This window comes from Pagrus pagrus (assembly GCF_965226575.1).
Source record: "Pagrus pagrus genome assembly, chromosome: 13".
NCBI classification, from domain to species: domain Eukaryota; kingdom Metazoa; phylum Chordata; class Actinopteri; order Spariformes; family Sparidae; genus Pagrus; species Pagrus pagrus.
In genome coordinates, this window is record NC_140197.1 from 17,005,959 (window position 1) to 17,027,343 (window position 21,385).

At 38.5% G+C, this 21,385-nt stretch overlaps 2 protein-coding genes across 2 annotated transcripts; one reads left to right on the plus strand and one right to left on the minus strand.

The window, feature by feature from the left end:
* Nucleotides 1-1,457: 1,457 nt before the first annotated feature.
* Nucleotides 1,458-7,654, minus strand: LOC311268492 (sterile alpha motif domain-containing protein 9-like; the record flags this gene model as incomplete). The annotated part of the gene is made up of 4 exons (XM_084372160.1): nt 1,458-6,094; nt 6,688-6,795; nt 7,348-7,413; nt 7,630-7,654. 4 exons carry the CDS (start codon nt 7,652-7,654, stop codon nt 1,458-1,460), a joined length of 4,836 nt encoding a protein of 1,611 aa, XP_084228286.1.
* Nucleotides 7,655-18,272: 10,618 nt separating this feature from the next.
* LOC311267804 (uncharacterized protein) lies at nt 18,273-20,858 on the plus strand. The gene is made up of 6 exons (XM_084371039.1): nt 18,273-18,436; nt 18,580-18,797; nt 18,915-18,986; nt 19,072-19,238; nt 19,614-19,865; nt 20,026-20,858. The coding sequence occupies exons 1-6, from the start codon at nt 18,336-18,338 to the stop codon at nt 20,245-20,247; spliced, it is 1,032 nt and encodes a 343-aa protein (XP_084227165.1). The 5' UTR covers nt 18,273-18,335; the 3' UTR covers nt 20,248-20,858.
* The last annotated feature ends 527 nt before the right edge of the window (nt 20,859-21,385 follow it).

A 21,385-nucleotide genomic window follows, 5' to 3' on the forward strand; every position in this document is an offset into this window, starting at 1 on the left:
TCACAGTTTAAAATATGGTTAACATCAATGTATATAACTAATGTTCTGCACAACAACTGTAAAACCTAATTACGGTCATCTTCAAATCTCACATTTGAAACCATCATGAAATCGTCTGCTCTTTATTATGCACAAACATGAGGCAGACTTTCTGTCTACTGGTACAATTCATCTACACTTCTCAGATCATTCAAAAAACAAGTTTTAAATATTAATTAAGAAAGAAAATACAAAATGCTTGTGAGATTCATGGTATCAAATATAGGTTATATCGAGATATATATGGCAGATGTTCTGTACAACTGTATAAGCTAATTACGGTCATCTTCAAATCTCACATTTGACATCATGAAAATTGTCTGCTTTTTATTATACACAAATGTGAGGCAGACCTACATACTGGTACAAATCAATTACACTTCTCAGAACATTTGAAAAACATAAATATGAAATATTAGTTAAAAAAGAAAATACAAAATGCTTGTGAGATTCAAAATTTCAAATAGGGTTTACATCAAAATGTATATAGCTAATGTTCTGCACAACAACTGTATATCCTCTAATTACCTTTATTGAAATCTCACGTCTGAAACCATGAAATTGTCTGCTTTTTATTATACACAAACATGAGGCAGACTCTGTCCACTGGTACAATTCATCTACATTTCTCAGATCATTCAGAAAACAAGTTTTAAATATTAATTAAGAAAATACAAAATGCTTGTGAGATTCATGGTATCAAATATAGTTTATATCAAGATTTGTATGGCAGATGTTCTGCACAACAACTGTATAACCTAATTAAGGTCATCTTCAAATTTCACATTTAAAATCAGCATGAAAATTGGCTGTTTTTTTTATACACAAACATGAGGCAGACTTTCTGTTCACTGGTACATTTCATCTACACTTCTCAGATCATTCAAAAAACACAAGTATTAAACTCAAAACAGTAAAATGGTAATGTTCAAAATTATTCCAAATCTAAAAACTCTTCAAAAAAACATTAATAATAAAAATACTTCCATTAGATCATCAAGGCCCTTAAATTTTTTGTTTTCATAATTTGAAAATAAGATGATCTTCTTAATTTCAGCTTCTAACTGCTAGATCCACAAGTCATGCTATTTGAGAATTGTTTCCCTGTGAAAGCTTTACCTGGATGCATCCTATATTAAGAATAGCACTGCATAGTTAAAAGCTGTCTAATCTATTTAAAATCTCTTTTGATGCATTTCCAATGACTATTTCTCTTGAGGGGCAGATGAAGATAAAACCCCTATCTCAGTTTTCAGTCACGCTTTCCCAGAAAATAAATCTCCAGCATTTTCATGTCTTCAGATTTGTGTGTGTGTCCTATATGAAAAAGGAACGGTCTGCCTACGCCTTTGTAGCTCAGGATTACACAATGATCACTGCAGTGTAGGACAGATATTTGCACATTTATATTTGGGATGTTATTCTACTACTTGGATGTCATAGGCAAGCACTCCATCAAATGAAAAGCCCATGTAGAAGGTAACACTTTCATTTCCATCAGGCAAGGAGGCAGAATATCGAGGAAAGACCCTTATCTTGCTGTCTCTGGATCCACCTTTCACAAACAACTTTCCATTTTCTGTCCATCCTTCGACACGTTCCAGCAGCTGTGTAACTTCCCTGGTTTTCCATACTTCCCCTCCAAGCCATTTCAGTTTTCTTTCACTTAGAGGTCCTTTGATATGCTTTTCGATGGCAGTTCTGTGGACAATCTTGTTGAGACCTTTTGCCTTTGCCAGAAAGAAGTGAGTCACGATTTTGCTTTTCCTCTGAGAAACATCTTGGCTTTTTTGCCAACACAGTTTCTGAAGTGCGTCAAGGGCTGATGAAAGGATCTCTGTATTAGCAGAACTAAGCTCATTGCTAGTCTCAGGCCAAAACAGAAGGGAGAGAAGGAAGAGAGCACTTGCTGCTGACATGTTTCTCCCCTTTGTATTAAATCTCTGACTGAGATCTTGAAGCTTTTCAAGGGACAGGAGCTTTGAGGATCCAGGTAGAGTACAGTTGAGAGCTATCTGGCAAATGATGAAGTTTGCAAGTTCTCTCTGATCCAAGCATTTCCTTGTCAGGTTCTCTGGGTACATGCCAATTATTGTCTCAAGTTTTTCTCCTGCCCTCTTTGGGTTCTTGTCATAAAGTAATGAGAGGATGGATGTAAAATTTCCTCCACCATGCTTTGTGATCATCATCTGTCTTTGGAATGGAGAAAGCTTGTCAGCTGGACCAGCTGTGTCAGTACTGTTGTTTTCAGCTGCTTGGTCATCTGATATATCGCAAAAAAATGTGGCATATACAGCAGTCTTCTTTTTCAGCCATTTTCTAGGATTGTATACTTGTTCAGGATCCCTTGCATCAAGCTCCTCATCCTCTTCGCTAATGTCAGTTTGAAAGTAGCTAAGGTCTTCAGAAATGCACTCAAGTGCGTGATCCAGGCTCTCCCGTAATCCTTTCAACTGCTGATGAAACCTCTGCCACGGTTTTTTGACCTCTGCTGGTATGTAGTCTGTTAGCAAGTACTTCAGCAACTCTGATTGTCCTATATTGTTTAAGAAAACATCTACTTCAGACAGGAATTTTAGCAGCCTGCAGCCAACATCTACTTCTCCCTGGTATGAACTGTTAAGGATCACAGTCTCTTTCTTTGGTGTTTTCTCTGAGGCTCGAAAGGAAGAAATTCCTTTTAGTGCAGTGCTTATGATTTCAATTGCCTCTTCAGGGGATGCTTTTTTCCCCTCTAGGCTGTCATACAAGTGGTAAAACCACCACTTGTAAACTTGTGCCAAGGTGTCAAGGACAAATATGTCATGTGGAAGAAGAGATTTTGCTTCCTCTGCCCATTGTAGGGCCTCTTCAAATCTCCCAGTTGTGTAAAGTAACCGGGCAAGCTGTTGTGCCATGTATGCATCTTTTCCCAGAGCTATGTGAGCAGTTTTCATGAGTTCAATAGCTTTCTGAAGACCACCTTTTTCGGTGCTGATGTGCTCAATAAGGGGTGAAAAGGCTGTGTCTACAGAATCCCCTTTGTGCTTTTTGTTACGTCTGATGATAAGAGCTCTGATAAACTTCAGGAAGTCATCACGGCCGAACCTATGATTGATAAGTACTTTGTCATTGATGAGATCCATGGCAATATCGCTCTGAGGAAAATTTGCAGACAGCTGACTCAGAACTTCCTTCGCCACCAGTGGATGAATAATTCGTATCGATGAGATGTGTGTTGAAGCTTCTTTAAGATGGATGAAGATAAGCCTAGCTTCATCATTAAGATGATCAACAAATGCATGAAACCGAGTTCTGTCATGGGTGGCTATGCCAAGAGATGCCTCACAGTGTGATACAGATATGTATGAGTCTCCAACATAGGAATTCAAGAGAGCCACAAATCTTATGAGGCGAGTAATTGGTGATGAATGATCAATATCGCTTAGTGTGTTTTTCACAAAATCCTGAATGTAACTTGGCTGAAAGCCTTTACTCATCAGCACAAATGTGAGGATGTATTTTGTGTCCATTTGAAGTTTGAGTTCCTCACATTTTTTTGAGAACAATTGCTTCTCTGCATCTTTGAGCTCATGTGTGACTGCTACTGTTTGAGATGTTGATGCTCTGCACATTCTTTCTGGATCATTTGACCTGTTGCAGATGAGGAGGATAAAGCACAGCACAGAGGGGCAAATTTTTTTGGTTGTAATGACATTTCCAAGCTCCCGTCTGAGATCATCTATGTAATCTGCTTTGCGGTCCTCCAAGAGCAAGAGCACTGGTAGACAGTTGTTTTTGTCTTTCTCGTCATGTTCCCTCAGTCTCACTGCGTGCTCACACACAGTTGTGATCTCCTTACTCTGTTTGACAACTGCACATCGTACTTTTTTTTTCCAGCTCCAGAGGATCTGTCGTGCTACTGTACTTCCACCACTGCCAGGATGATGATATATGTTCACACTCTCAACGGGACGTATGGCATTGGTACGATGTGCTATAGTGTCCAGGACTCTGCTTGCCTCATTATAGGCATCCCTCTTTATGACGTTTCCACACCTTTGTTTGTCAGCAAGCCAGAAATTGATCCAGTCTATCTTTCCCCCTCGATAGAAATACATCTCAATCTGTTGGATTTCCTCCTCACTCATGATCTCCACTTTTGTTTCATCACACTGGTCAACACTGATGATTTCCAAAGAATCTAGCATAGCCTCGTCAACTGACTTTATGAAGCATACTCCTCCGTTGAAGACTGGCAATGTCCTTGTGGTTGGATTCTTCGAGAGCTGAATGCTTTGAACTGTGGCATCCACATGAGTCAGTGGCATTTCAACAATGCTGATGTTGTTCAGTGCAGACATGTGACAAGACACCTGGGCAAGACTTGACCACTTTTTGTAGTTTTCCTTTGACTCTGATATGACTGCCAAGTAATCATGTCCATTCATCTCAGCATAGAATTCATGGAACGTCTCCACAAGTGGCTGCTCAACATCAGACGTGAGCAGGAAGAGGACTACAAATGAACGTCTGGGAAGTATGTCATTGCAGATGAGAGACACTGCCTTTTTCAGTTTCTTCTTTTTTGTTTTGATCCAGGTTTTTTCATCACAGGTTTCCTCTCCACTGGGGAAGTTTTTTCTTCCATTGCAGAAAATCCAGCTTGTTCTCTCAAAAAGCTTCAGAGAATCAATAAATTCAGCGGTTTTCAGTCCATCTTTATTTTCATAGTCATCAAGAAAGTGAAGGGTTACAGCCTTCTCCTCCTTATATTTACCACAAAGACCAGATGTCTTTGAGTCAGGGTCAAAATCAAACACACAGAATAGATTCATGTGAAGCAAGAAGCTTATGCTTTCGAGATGCTGAGGCTGAAATTTGTTGGTCACTATTATGTAATGAAGAGAGTCATCCATATGCGTTTTCCCACATGTTAAGAGGATGCAGAGTTTCCTTTTTTGATCTTCTCTGTAGTCATCAGCTGTTTGATTGCTGGAAGATTCTGCCTCTTCTCTCTCTTTGTCTTTCTCACTCAGTTGTTGAATGAACAGAACAAGTTCATCATCAGGTATGCTTGGTGTGTTAGCTCCTACTCTGCGGTAAGGAACTTTCTTTTCAAACATGACTTTTTTTCTCTCCTCAGAGAATTTGGGGATACCAACACTGTATAGCTTATTTTTAACAATGGTTGCTTTTGGGACAATATCATATTCAATGACACATGTTTTCTCCGTATTCTCAGTTGCTTCCTTGTCAACGACCTCAATGAATCTGGGGTTCCTTATGCACTTCCTGGCATCTAATTGATGATTTGAGTCTTTGAAACAGCTTTCAATGTAGTCTAGTGCATCAACAAAATCCTCTCGACTCCTGTCAGGGACTCCTATAATTTCACCATGCTGATGTTTGCCTCTTATTTTATCCATAATCCCAAAATGAATTGTCCCATTGGTTCGCATATTCATGCATGCACATGCAAATCTTAACACCTCATTTGCAACTTTTGTTTTTAGCCTTGTTGAGTCTAGTTTGTGTGCATTCTCGAGAGACTTGTATTCATGACATGGAAGAATCAGGTTCTCAGTTCCAGTCTCTGGAGGCAGCACATTGTGTTTGACATAGCTGCAGTTTTTACCTTGCTGGTCAAAGTTTGCATAGTCACAGAAAGATAAAGTTTCTCCTGTAGAAGTTGAGGTTTTATTGCATTCCATAGGACTATCTTCCCTCTCTGCACTGTCAGAAGGTCTTTCTGAAGGGGTTGGTGGGTCCTTTTCTATCTGTAACACCTTTTCTTTTGTGTCATTTCTACTTTTACCACTTAAATCTCTTCCTTTCTTTAGTTTGTTTGGTTCTGGCATTAAAAGTTCATCTCTTTTCTTGAGTAGGTGTTCGATTTGGCCACCTCTCATTTCAATTGTCGTGCTGAGGTAGTTCCTCTGTAGAGATGTGAGAACTGGGCCTGTCACCTCCTCCTCCTCCAGTTTTATTATGTACTTCTCTTTTATTCCAATGCTTCTCAACCAGGAGCCCACATGAGATTCTGTCCAGCTGTCACAGGACAGATCTTGCCACCCTGTTGAACAAAATTTTTTTAAATCAATTTTATTAAAAAGAGCGGTTTAATGCATCTTTGACCAGTTCACTGTGAATGTAAGAGCCCTTTCTTATAAAAATATATATATATATATATATATATATATATATATATATATATATTTACTTTATTCTGCTTGCGAAAGTAAATTATGTCATGCCATTTAAAATATTTAATATAAATATGAAAATGTAGATTATTGGCCATGTTAATGTAGGATGTGCTTTCAAGTTTGTTTTATTGGATAACGCTTTAATTGATGGGTGTTTTGCTTAAGATTTGTCCACGAGTCTGTCCTGGTATTGGGCTGTTGGAACTGCACTGTGCAAGTTAAGCTTTAATAAAGCAGGATGTGGATTACTTTTTCTGACTGTTGATGGTAGACTTTGTTTTTTGTCGTAGGAAAATCTCTTTAAGCATAAGGTCAGTTAAGATAATCCGTCATCAGGGCCGGCCCTTGGCATCTAGAGGCCCTGAGCAGAATATGTTTTGGGCGCCCTGCTTTGCCTTGGATAGACTGTTTAGTATTCATAGAAACAGATATTGTATGCAATTACATATAGTCAACTTACCAGCTGTTGAGTTGTCCTCGGTAGCTGAACCAGGAGTTGCAGTGGAGTCACCCCCAGCAGCCATAGGGGCTGAAGATGTGTCAGCTTGATTTTGGCATGACGATGGGCCTGGTGTGAAATAAAAACATCAACATTTGTTGTGGTTAATGAAGGAAAAAATGAGGAGTGCTGCACAGGGTCAATGCAAAAGATGAAAAAAAAAATCAGGTGCACCTAAGGGATGGGGCCAAAAAATCGTATAAAAATAAAACAAACACTGACTGTCCAACTTACCTGCAAAAATAGTGTAATGTGATGGGTGGCAGTCTAGAATGAGCCGAGGGACTCTGACATATACATTTATTGAAACATGGAAAACGCCAACACATTTAGAATTAACCGACTCGACTGGTTGAGTTGAAACATGTTGGCATTTTCCATTTTTCAATAAAGGATTTTAAAATTTATTTTCAGAGGTTTTTGTCAACAAGTTGGTTTTCGTTTTATTTTTATCTAATTAGTTGTGATTATTTGTTTTTTATTAATTTTGAAGTCTGTTACTTTAAAGCATTATCTTTATAAGTCATTATATATGATCATTAAAACTAAAACCATATATGAGGTCAATTTAATGTAAACAAAGACATTATTAATTGACCATTGGAAACATAGTTTACTTACCAGCATCATCTGTTGAGGTGTCCTCAATAGCTGAACTAGGAGTTAGACTGGAGCCATCTTCAGCTGCTGTGTGGGACAAAAATAGAACATGCATAACATGCAGAGTAAATAAAACAAAAATGAATAAATAAATAATAAAGTACAAGAAGACAACACATGAATTGTGACTTTAAAACTTATGTTTTATACAAGGGTTAGGGTTGAGACAGAAATTTAAATTTTTTCTCCATAAATCTTGACTTATTCCTAATGGCACCAAATCAAGCCACATCTCATACTCACTTGTCTCTGCGGAGCTGCTTTCCATTTTTATGGATGTTTCTAAGGACAGTAAGAGATTAAACTTTAATATTTGTTTCAATGTAACTTGACATGGACATTCATACTAGACCAACGATTACTCTTACCACGTGGAGCACAAGACGGGAGCATCTATATCATTGTTGATCATTTTTCAGTCTTTTGATGCCTCTGTTGATGACAAAGCAGTGTTAGCACAACTACACTTCTTCATCTTCATCCTTATGTGATTGAGTTTCAAAATCAGTTTGTAGTCAGTAAGGTTTATTTTTCTATGTCTGAAATCAGTTATGCATTTATGTCATATTAAGTTTTTAAGTATGGACAGTTTTGTAATTTGACAAATTTGTATTTGTATTTGTATTAATAACTCATGCACATGTGGTGTCAAGTTACTGTAACAGTAGGAAATGTTACAGGTCATTGTGCAGGTTGTTGTGGCCACCAATCAAACAAATAAATACACTGCTTCATATTAGTATTGTTAGTTCTTCAGTGCACTTGTGTTTTAAATGTTGTGTTCCAGAAATAATTAAAGTGAGAGTACAAACTAGTAATTTCTTCACAAGTTAATTTTTTTCCACTTGGGGGCAGTATAAACAAGCTAAGGTGCAAGACATGTGTTAATGTTTGTAAGTAGGATAATAAGGAGACTTTAGCTTGAATACTAATGTGGGTTGTTCAGTCATTTAGGGCAGTCTGCCAGACAGGTTAATAATGAGCTGAAATTCACTGCAAAGCTTTATAAAGCTGAAAGGGGCATCAGATTCAAGCAATAATCCTACAGAAAAGCTGCTTTAAAGACTTAAATCCTAACTTTTACATTTTCATTGTTAAGATTGAAAAATAAAATATTATTTTATATTATGGGGTTCATGGAGGGTTTTTTTGATCACGTATTAGTGAAGGAATCTAAGGAGGCTTGTTTAAAAGGCTCAATTTTCATGACACCGACAATTTTGTTTTCAGAATCTTGTTTTTTGTAACTGACCCAAAACACATAGATGTACTTATATATTATGCCCTGACTGAATGTTGGTCAGAAATCTACTTACCCAGAACATTAATAGAGTCAGAACCATCCAACCAAAGAAATGGTGGTATAATGAAAATGGTTTCCTGCAACAATTGGAAAAGTCTTCAGTAAGTCAATAAAGCCGGATGGGAAAAATTTTGATTGATTAGTCACTACTTCCATATATATTATATATATTGTGTATATACATATTACACATATAATATAATTAGGTATTTCTATCACAGTTATACATCACTGAAAAAAGAAAAATGATATGCATCCATGTGTATGGTCCATTTTAGGATCATGCTACTGCAGAATAGCTGGGATGAGTATGCCTCCTACCATTGTACAGGCCCGTTGGTATAAAATGCGGGACACTAAAGTTAATCTTAACTGGATTTGTAAAAAAAAAAATTATCATAAATCAAATATAGAGAATCCAGCAACACTTCAAAAAAAGAATGGTACTGACCATGAACTTGAAGTATGATTTACAAAGTTCATAGTAGTAAAGGTTCGTATTTTCAAGTCTGTCACATGTTTTTGTGCTGGCTGTTACTCAGAAAGACATAAGCATGACAAAACAAAATATTAAAATATTAACTGGAAACAAAACATTTTTTTGACAGTGTTGAATATTTGTTAAATCAGCCTAATTTATACTGAGTTAAATGGCATGTCTTAACTGTCTTGAAAAGAATACTTAAGAGTTTTTTACTTAATGTATAAATTACTTTAATATTCAAGCATGCTTAACTCAGCAACTAATCAGACAGTCATCACAAGTCAATCTGTCTAGTCAACAAAATATTAATTAATAAACGTACCAAAAAACAAAACAAAACAAAAAAAACCCAACAGAATACAAAATCTGCCAGGCTGCAGTATTTTCATCAGTAGGAGTGGTGGACTGAATTAACGTTGAATTAATTCTGAGACTGCATTGATTAATGTCTATATAATATCTCTACCAAAGAGTTTACTCATACCAACTATTGTTTAAAGAAAAAATGTCCATTCATAACAATGGTAAGTGTTTAATTTGCCTTGAACAACATCTGATTTGTACAAGGCTTTCATTCAAAACAAACTGCATCACATGATGGTCTGCTGTCCTTTTAGCCAAAACAGTTTTACCTTAGTGTCTCTTTTGAATCACCAGAAAAACAACTGTGGTAAATCAAGCACATTAGAAGTGGGGGAAATTCTGAATATATAATCAATGAAAAATAATCTAAGACCAACAGTGGATTCTCAAAAATAAAAACTTGACATGGAATGGAAATAATCCTGTGGTTTACTGCTTTTATATATCTGTTGTTTTACTTGGATGTGTCTCTTGTCAGAAGAGTTTATCTGGCTTCCCATTAAATGGCCCCATCTGACAGAACCTATACATTAGGCCTTACACTGCATTATAGCTGCTTACTTGAAAAGACAAAAGGCGTCTATGGAGCCAGTAATATTACATTTTTTGGCACCAAAACATAAATCTTAACTGAAAATAATATTAAAAAGCTCAACTGAAAAATAAAACACAAAAAATTATTTCATTTTCATTTGATAATTTTTGAAATTCTGTTGCGTTTTTCAATGGCCATCTTCTGATTTTTGTCTTCATGTAATTATTTTTTCAGTGATTCCTTTTTTCTTTTTTTTTTTACAATAATAATTTCTGTTCAGTGTCACTCTTCCTGAAGCAGCCACTCAAAGCCTCTGACATCACTGTACACCTGGAGCGATGTCGTCTGCACCTGGGTTCCTGTTTCCTTGTTATTCTGGTTTGGCAGAGGTCTACTGGAAAGCACTACACTACATGCCAGCTAACATAATGGTAAAAAAACAACAGCAGAGAGAAACAGACTTTGCTGTCAAGTGAACTCATTGAAGCCATTCCTTGTCTCCTCCCATCATTCGTGATCACAAGAAAGACTACCAACAAAATCAAATATTCTTAATGCTTGTGCTTTGTTTTTCCAACTTTTTTGGAAATTTTTTCTTAAATGCCAAAGTTACTGTCCATATAACACTTAATTAAAACCCACTTTAATCCCAAATACAAATCAAATTAAAATCAGCTATTTACAAACCTGGGAAAGTTCCACCAAGACCGCTTTACTCTGATTCACTGCTTTTATTGATTTGGTGTTATCTTTTTTTTTTTTTTTTTATTGAGTTAGGATAGGTAAGATTGCAAGCTTATATAATTAGCAAATGTACTCACTAATCTTGTAGCTGCGTAAGTAGACTGTATTCAACACCCCAATCCCTTCTTCTCTTGATTCTGTTGTGGGTTTGTACAGAACCAGGAAGTCCGCTTTGCTTTATTGTCATGGGTGTGTCTGTAGATTAAGTAGCCTGGTAGGGAGGGGAAAAAACAAAACTGTGCTTCTGGTGCCTCTCTCTGTCCAAACCAAATCAGAAGCCACTCCCTAATGACAAATGCATTTTTAAAACAAGCATCAGAACAATTTCTTAGTGCCAGGCTACTACAATATTTGTACATATTATTCTATTAGTATTCTGAACTCCAGGAATCAAAATAAAACTACACTTACTGTGAGTTTCTGAGCACTAACGGTGATTCTAATGTTTCTGGATGTTATTCATCCTCTAAAACAAACTACATCATACAGTGGTCTGCTGCTTTTAACCATTTTGGCCAAACCCATTTTACCTTCGTGGTTCTCTTTCTGAACCACCATAAAACAATAACGGAAAAAGAAGCACATTAGAGGTGGAGGAAAATCCACAATATAATCAACAAACAAAACAAGGCAATGAAAATTGGTGCAGAGAGAACCTAACCTATACAGAGGTGCAAGTTGTAATGCTAAATAGACATGGAAAGAGCCAATTTTTCGGACTGTCCATTTTGCCCTTGATCAGTTTCTCACCAACTACTGTATCGACAACAACTCTCCAATTCAACCAAAAACTCAAATTTAATCTATGGATTCTCAAAAATGAAACCTTGACACAGAAACCATGAAAATAATTTGAGCTTTCTAAACTGGGAAACCTGATCAAGCATGTTAATATACACCAATCAGCCATAACATTCAAACCACTGACAGGTGAAGTGAATAACATTGATCATCTTGTTACAATCAAATTTTCTTCTGGAGAAACCTTGGACCCTGGCATTCATGTGGACGCCACTTGACATGCACAACCCAACCAAACCCAACACCGACAAAGACTCCAATCCATAGCTTGGCTCTGACCTGTTTAGGCATGGAAACAGGACCACCTTCCTGTGATGTCTGGCACTAGGGTGCTGGTGAATCCTCTGAATCTTGTAGGTTGTGAGGTGGGGCCCCCATGGATCTGAATTGTTCCAGTATGTTCCACGATTGCCTGACTGGATTGGGAGCTGGGTAATTTGGGCTGTGCTCTTCATGTCATTTATCCCAGGCCATTCCTGAGAAGTTTTTGTGGTGTGGCAGGGCGCATTGTTCTGCAGGAGGAACCACTGCCATCAGGGAGTGCCATTGCCAAGGGGGATGTAATTTGTCTGCGAGTTCGGGTTTGAGTGGGTGATTCGTGTCAAGTGGCATCCACATGATTGCCAGGACCCTAGGTGTCCCAGCAGAATATTGCATTGTAACGAGATGATCATTGTACACCTCATTTGTCAGTGGTTTTAATGTTCTGGCTGGAAATTAGTATTAAAAATCTCTACTGAAAAATAAAACACTGACAAAAAATTATTTCCTTTTCATTATATTTTAATTTAGTTTTTCAATGGCTATCTTCTGATTTTTGTCTTCATATCAGTCTTTTTTCAGTGATTCCTTTTTCTTTTCTCTTTACTTTGATAATTTCTGTTCAGTGTCACTCTTCCTGAACCAGCCACTCGAAGCCTCTGATGTCACTGTACACCTTGGTGATGCCAATAAAAATAGTAGGCTATTGAAAAAAAGTTTAATTGAAATAATAATGACAATAACAGTAATAACAATAATTGTTAAAATAATTCTGCGTTAATTTAGAACTGGAGGAAGGAGATTGGAGTCAGCTCAAAGTTCAAACAAGGGTTTAAATCTTGTACAAGAGGAGCATTCACAGAGCAACACGCAGTTCAGTTACAAAGTGAAGACTCAATATCAGAAGAGCAAGGCTTGGTTTATATCTATCTCTGTGGGTGTGTTTTCACTCTAACAGCTGATCATTCATGCCCTCCTGCAGAGAAGAGAGTGTTTACCTTCAGTGATTACTCAGTACCTTACATAGGTCATAAAACAATATAAAACAAGTAATAAAACAAGGTCATAAAAGAGGTCACAAGTTACAGATCACAGTTCACATTTAACAGTCTCTCTCAATATGGCTGTGTAAACGTCAATTCACATTCCTCTACATGAAGTACAAAATTCTCATCACAATAATAATCTTTTTTGGGGGGGAAATTTCAAAAAAAGATGCTTTTCAACCACAATCTTCAGATTTTTGTCCTCATATCTTTTTTCAGTGATTCCTTTTTCACACTGATCGTTTCTATTCAGCGTCACTCTTCATGAACCAGCCGCCCAAAGCCTCTTGTCACTGTACACCTGGGCGATGCCTTCTTCACCTAAGTTCACGTGACCCTCCTTAACTGCCACTAAGGCAAGGCAAGTTTATTTGTATAGCACAATTCAGACACAAGGCAACTCAAAGTGCTTTACAGGGGCATAGGAAAATATGCTAAAACAGAATAGGTTTAAAAGAGAGAAGACTAAAGAATAAAATTCACAGTGCAGTTCAAAGCCTAAAATTGCTTCAGTGAAAGGCAGTGGCAAACAGAAAGGTCTTCAGCCTTGATTTAAAAGAGGTGCAAGTTGGAGCAGACCTGCAGTTTTCAGGGAGTTTGTTCCAGATATGTGGCGCATAACAACTAAACGCTGCTTCTCCATGTTTAGTTTTGACTCTAGGGACTGAAAGCAGACCTGTACCTGACGACCTCAGAGGTCTGGATGGTTCATAACGTAGCAGCAGATCAGAAATGTATTGTGGCCCGAAACCATTCAGTGCTTCATAAACAAACAGCAGGATCTATTATTTGACTGACAGGAAGGCAGTGTAGAGATCTAAGAACTGGAGTGATGTGATCTACCTTTTTGGTTCTTGTTAGGACTCAAGCAGCAGTGTTCTGAATCAGCTGCAGCTGTCTGATGGATTTCTTAGATTGTCCTGTAAAGACACTGTTACAGTATTCAACTCTGCTGAAGGCAAATTTTTCCATGGTCCTTAGTATGGAGATCATATGGAAATCACACTGTCCTTGTTTCCTCCTCCCCTTCATGCCAGAACAGTTACAGAGAAATGAAACTGAATAAGACTGACAGCATAAAAAAAAAAGGAGATAAAATGAATCACAAGATTGATTACAAGAAAGACTAACAACAAAATCAAATATTTTTAATGCTTGGGCTTTGTTTTTCAAACTTTTTTTCTGTGCCAAAATGTCACAACTTTTATGTTCAGGTTTTGTTTTGTTCATGTTTGTTATCAAAGTCTTGACACAGCAGCAGTTAGGAACGTCTCCAATTGACTGTGGTTTTGCTGGATAGTAGCTAGGGACAGTGGGAATCTCATGTGTACATACTAAGACTTTCAACAGGCTATCTTGTTAATAGAAGAAAGCCCTATGAAGGTCTTTGTATCGAAACATTGTTATCAAAATTCCTTTTCTGATTGCAAGTGAGGTGAACAGTGCGGGTCCTTGGTCTTCTCCAACGCACCTGTTGATCCGCAGGTGTGCAAAAGTTTTGCTCTGAATTTTCGGATCAGTTAAACTCAAAACTCTGCATTACATCACAGGATTTGTCTGTCAAAGCATTCTACATGATTACATTTGTGATTTCTGTGCCAAAGTCTGACTGTTTACCTTTGATTCTCAAATTAACCATTTCATAAACTCTGATATGTCTTTGTAATGTTTCCCACCACGTACTCATTGTTTTATGTATTTGCGGACACCCATGGGACTCCTTGATCCGTCATTTCGCAAAATAACTGCATTTCTTTAATTTGGCACAGTCTACCTATTAGGAGTGGGTCTCCATTTTATAGAGACTCAACAGAATTTCTACTTACACGTTTACTACCATCTAGCGGCCACAGTGAGCAACTGCAACATGACATTTTAAAGGCAAACTGTAATTAAGTGTACAATTGCTATCAGTATTTACTTCTCATTATAGTGTCCTTATTACCAACAGTAAAAGTCTAACGAGTTGAGCTGTCTTAATAACTTTGTTTCTACAAGCCGTTTACTCCACTGCCAAATTCATACCACTGTCAACCAATGCAGACATGAACTAACGTTATCTTCAGGTCCTAAATAGCCTAAATAATTTAGATAATTCATAACTGTTATACAGTGATATTTCCACTACTTTCCCACAACTGAGAGAGATAATCACCGGGATTTTCAAAGTAAACACACCGTGTATGAGTACTGAGCCGCTTGACTGCAGTCGTCATGAAGTACAGGTGTCGTGCCAAGGTGCTTATCCCCGATAGGAAGTGTTCCCCCTGGCCGCGGGCGCGCGTGCATCCAGCGAAGGTGGAACTATGATACTGCGCTTGATTTCATCTAAATAAAGGAAACTACGCACATTTGCATTGTTTGATTCATCGTTTTAGTGTTCCAGTTTTATCAGCGAGGTTTTGCAAAGTGGCTCGTCTATCAAAATAAATGATTTAATCTGTACGTTTTATTCAACACACTATTCACTACACTGAATTGAGAACGTAGCCTACTGAAAAACCGAGGCAAGCACATATTTGTGTTACTATAACTTGACATGTAATGCGCTATGATGCACTTGTTGAATAAAATAAACTCCCCTTTTCAAAATCAAGATCGCTGTATTTATTTGCTGGCCTCATGTACATGATTTCACGTGATGTGATGGACAGGTGAAGCCTGACCAAAAAGTGACAGTGTGACAAACATAATTCAAGATCTTTTACGCATGCTGCGTGGACACGCGATGTCTAAGTCATTGCTTATGCTAATTAGGTGAGCGTTTCAGAGAAGGTCAGAGGTTAATAGCCTACAGACGATGGATCCGAGCGTTTTTAAGAAAATCATTTCTTATAAACAGAATGGAGAATACCCAGCGGGTTATACTAAGACAGAGAAATTACTTCTTCAAAGAAAAGCTTCTTTGTACGACATTGAAGGTAAGATAAGCAACGTCAAACAGAAACATGGCGTGACAAAACATTGCAGCACTGAGGAGACCCTGTTATCGATTAGCTCCAAGAATAGCCTACGAATAGCCATTACAGATAAAAGTCCTGCATTTAGAGTCCTACTTAAGTTAAGGTGGGCTATTATAGTAAAATTATTCATGCAGAAATTCAGGCTGTAACTGATAATGAAAGTAGGTAATTAAAACTGATAAGTTGTTGCATTTTATTTTTGTTGATGATTGAGGCGAGGTTTAGTTAGGCTATAAAAACGTTCTTATTTCAAACTGGGAATAGTCTCTTTAGTGTAAATGCAATTTCATTTATACTGTGTATATATATATATATATACTGTATATATATATATATGCACTCACTGAACGTTGAACTTATGTCTGGCCAGTCCTTGAATGCCCTCGAGAGGTCATTAATGTTTTACCCTTGCATCTCTGTGGATAAAAATGACTAAAGGTTCCAAGTTTAACTTCTACCTTCCTATGTATTTCTGCGAGTGCATTTAAATCCCTAATTAATTTCATTAATTCATATGCACTTCTTGGACGCATAAGATCAATTCCAAAAATATGATCTTAAGTTACTAAACCCTCCAAATTTACCATGAGATTTGCTAAATGATTCCAGAAAATGAATATTTGTTACTAAAGCTTCCAAGTTTGGGCTAAAAATGACTTTGTGTTCCAAATAGTGCATATAAACCACTAAATCTTCCAATCCGTGTCATGTCAGCATCACCTGTCCAAGGTCTAGAGATACAAAGTGGTGCAACCACACGTATTCACTTCAAGAGTACGATAATCTTGTTGTTGGTCTTTAAAGGAAGAGTCATTGTTCTTGAAATCAGTGTATAATAACAATAAATCAGCAGAATAAATAATATTCTTCTGCATTAGAACATTTGGAAATATGGACTGGTATTTGAAAGAGAAGGTGAGGTTTTCTTACCATGTTTTATGTCACAAAAACAGCTGGATGAAGGTGCATATTTGTAATTCATTGTGGTATCTATTTACCATTCTGGAAATATAGTGGAGAAACAGATTCATGATTAGTAAACAAAGAAAAAAAGACATTTCTGATATAAATGTTTCTGCCATCATTTAGATTCTGTGAAGACAAAAATGACTTTGTGTTCCAAATAGTGCATATAAACCACTAAATCTTCCAATCCGTGTCATGTCAGCATCACCTGTCCAAGGTCTAGAGATACAAAATGAGCCACATTTACTGATGAGCACACGTGGTGCAACCACACATATTCACTTCAAGAGTACAATTATCTTGTTGTTGGTCTTTAAAGGAAGAGTCGTTGTTCCTGAAATCAGTGTGAAGTTGAAGCACTTATCTTTCATGTCTGCTTTTCTTCACCAGAGGAGACGATGCCCCGGAAATTGATCCCTTGTCCACTCTGCGCGGTGCCCTATGCCGCTGTGCGGCAGCATCTTCTAAAGTACCACCATGTTGGAAACACAACAGAACTGAAGCTGCTGCTTAACTATGCTTGTGCAACGTAAGTCCTGTTCAGTGGCTCTGATAAATCATGATCGTCTGATAGAAATGGACCTGTTTCATACCTCTATTTTTGTTTCCTTAATTGTATTATTGTTGTTTTTATTTCCAGCCATAACGGCAAGCTTCACTGTCCAGTTTGCAAGCATAAGAACCTTGCGCGACTGGACAAGCACATTGAAATCCATGACATCCATGACATCCATGTTAGTTCCTTTTTCCACTTTAATATCAGCAGAATATCAATAGATATTAATAGCGTATATGTGTAGTGCTGTGATTTACCTTTACTATGCTTTGCTATTACAGAAAGATATGCAAAAAAACATCATCAAGATGGCCAAACAGAACGCAAAATTAAGAGCCCTAAGGAAACTGAGAAAGTCCAATCCCCAGCCAGTAATGGTCACCACCCTGGACCTGGAGAGGCTCACCTTCAGCAGTGAGGAAGAGGAGGGAGAGGAGTCACCAGGGTTTGCTAGCCCCATCACCATCCCCAGCACTCCCTTGGTCTCTTCTCATGGCCATCTAGCTCAGCAACCTTGTCAAAACTGTGTCTGTCTCTGGGCAAAGATTCACCGGCTGAAGGATAAACTGCATGCTTCTGAAAGTCAGGAGACACTGCTAACTCCTTCTCAGAAGCAGCAGTCCACCCCTCAGAGGCGGCAGTCGATTTCAGGGACTTCAGCTCGGAAAAAGTTTGAGAGGACAAAAACAGTGATTGACCTGAGTAGACTACCTCGATATGGTATGTTTTTGAATTAGTCACATATAAGATATTCCTTTATTAGTCCCACAATGGGGAAATTTGCGGTAATTATGAGTAACCCTATTACTGATAAAGCTCCAACATTAATCACTGCTGTGTCTCTCTCCATTTCACACAGAAAAAGTTCTAAATGTGTGGTTCCAGCACATCTCTGCCGCCACCAGACGGCAGGAGGAGAATGCCAGAATGCGTGTGACACATGTTCGGCGGTGGCTTCTTTTTATGGCATATCGTGCGATACCTGAGATGACGTTCAGCTTTTTGAGGAACAGAGACAGGCTCCTTGAGTAAATAATTTATTTCTCATTTTAACATCTTTCAAAGATAATATGTAACTGAGCAATTTAGAGAGGAGACAGATAAAGGATAGGAGAGAGTAGCACATTGAAAATCAACTAGGTGTGTTTATTGTGTGTTTTTAATCTCTCAGATGGTGTGAGAGCCTGAAGAAACATGCTGTGACTACCCAGCTCATCATTATAGGATATGTTCGGGCATTTCTGCAGTTTCTTTTGGAAGTACAACTCCCTGACGTCAAAGCTCCTCGTAAGCTTATACGAGGAGTTCTGTTTACACTAAAGTCCACGGCAAAGATGTGCAGGGAGGATGTGCCGACCCACCGTCAAGCTGTACGCATTAAAAAATCAAGTAGGTTTACCACATCTGCATATGAAGAAGATCAGGTTCCTTTGGGCAGCCAGCTCCATTATGTAACTGATTCACTGCATACATTTTGAATTTTAATCAGTTGTGTATGACTTTCAGGTATGCTCGTCAAGCCCGCCCACATCAGTTCTTTCCTGAGAAAAGCAACGAGGGAAATACCAGCAGCTCTGCGTAAGTATTTAGGTAGTGGTCTTTAAAAATTCAGAGAAACAACAGGGTGTCACTTGCTGGTTGACAATATCCCTCTACTTTACAGTGAGCCTCGAAAGAAGTCCAGGCAGGACTAACCTGCAAAATTTCTACGGCTTGGTTGCTGGTTTTATCATTTGTACGACTGGCCACAGAACGGGTGTCCTGGCAAACCTGAAGGTGGAGGAAGTGACCTCAGCAGAATGTGACAGTTCTGGGCGAAGGATTATTGGAGTAAGAACATGCTGTAGACTACTTTTCAGCAAGAACCCAGTGTTTATTCAAGCTAAGATTGTACAACAATCATAAAGAACACATCTCAAGAGCAGGTGGAGCCCAGTGTTTTTTCGAGCTAAGTTAATTTATGGGTTCTTGATGAAGAACAGTGTGTTGAATATGTGTTGCCAGACTTGGCAGTGTATTTCACGCAGTAGTTTCCAAATAGTATAATAAAATGTATTTTAATCTTTATCTTTCAGATATTGTATCCACATCACGTTTGCTTCTTGGGCATTCCTTTGCCCTTTAGCCCTCATACAGTCTTTGCCTGCTGACCCTGTACCATTCAAGCTTGGTTGTGAGCATCATCATTTCATTTTTGTTTCTCAGGTCACACAGCATAAAACAAAGGAGACCTTTGGTCGTGCTTTGATTCCACTCAACAAGGACGAGTACAGCTGGTTCAGTCGCTTCATCTACCATCGTCACATGTTCCCCTGTGGCGATTCAGAGACTTTCTTCTCCAACTCCAACGGGGGCCCATTCATCGATCTGCTAGAGTCATTCCAGACAAGCTGGAAACGCTTCGGCCTACCTGGGACACCGACCTTCACGCTCATCCGCAGCAGTATCAGTACTTGTGTAAGACTGTTTTATTCAATCGGTTCAAGTATGAAATGCTCCTCTTTTATCCCCCAGTTAAAGGTAGATGGTAGACAAGCTGTGTCAGTTCCGACTAAACTCAGGCAACTGACCTGCACGACTGAAAGTGTTTTTCTGAACTTGTTTTCTCTTTTTGTAGATTGGGAGATCTCTGGACCCACACAAGAAGGCAAATGTGTGCCAGATGATGTGCCACTCAAATGCGACAGCGGAGAAATTTTACAAGGCTGACTTGAACTTTAAGGAGGCTTTTGAGACACAGGGGCACACAGCTGATGCTCTTTGTCAGAGCTGTGAAAAGAGTGAAGTACAAGACTCAGATTCAGAAGGTGCTGAGGATGAGAAGGAGGTGTCAGACTGAAAACAGCAGAAATGGCAGTGATTTGCCTGTCATCTTCAGGGGATGAAACAGAGGTGGACGATACAGGAACAGCAACACTAAAAACGTCACCACCAGTGGAGGAAACAAAAATAATGAAACCAGCAGACTCTACAAAAACACCACCCAAAGACATCACAAGAACAAAGACACCAACAGACAATACAGAGACAACTACTCCAGAAAAAAGAACACGGATAAAGACACCAGTCAAATGTAGCAAGAAAACAGTGAAGGACAAGATAATGACGAAGGATTTTGAGACAGAACACCTTGAGATCATCTTTGAGAATGCGGAAACCTCCTTTTGTGCAGCACCCCAAAGAAGAGCTCTCAAAGTCCATACCTCAACATCAAGAACCCTTTAGCCAAGTACCAGTACTTGAAGAAGCAAAATGGTCAGACCAAAGCTTCCGAGCAACTTTTCAGCTCGAGAAAACTTTGTTCAAGGCGGCCTCAGCTCCAGCTTGAGGAGGTTGACCACGAGGCTTTGGAAGGGTCGAAGATTCAAAGACGGAGACTTAGGATGAAACGGGGGCTGTACAACGAAAGACATTAAATTCAAGTAGAAGTGTAATTTTATTCCTGTTTTTCGGCTTTCACTGTTGTTAATAAGTGAATAAAGTTCATCATTGGTGCCTTTTTAAAAAACAAACTTGGATTGTATTCCAAAGAAATGGTCGAAGTATCCTTGAGCAAGGTACTGAACCCCAAATTGCTCCCGATGAGCAGTTGGCGCCTTGCATGGCAGCCTCCGGTATCAGTGTATGAATGTGTGTGTGAATGGGTCAATGTGGCATGTATTGTAAAGCGCTTTGAGCTGTCCGAGAGGACTGGAAAAAAAAAGCCTACATAAAAAAAAATATATATATACTGATTGGCTGGGCAGGAGATACCCCAAGCTGCCTCTGCTTCTCAAATTAGGAGTCAGTCTCCCCACCTGTGCACAGGTGCTCCGAATCCCCTGTGATTACCCATGAGGGAAAATCACCCAAACAAAAAAAAAAAAAGACAGTCAAACTGCTTGGACTGCTACACTCTTTGATAAAAGCTTGAAAGGAGAAAGCAAAGTCTTGCAGTGATTCATCTCTTCCTTGCACTCCTCTGGGAGAAAAGACGC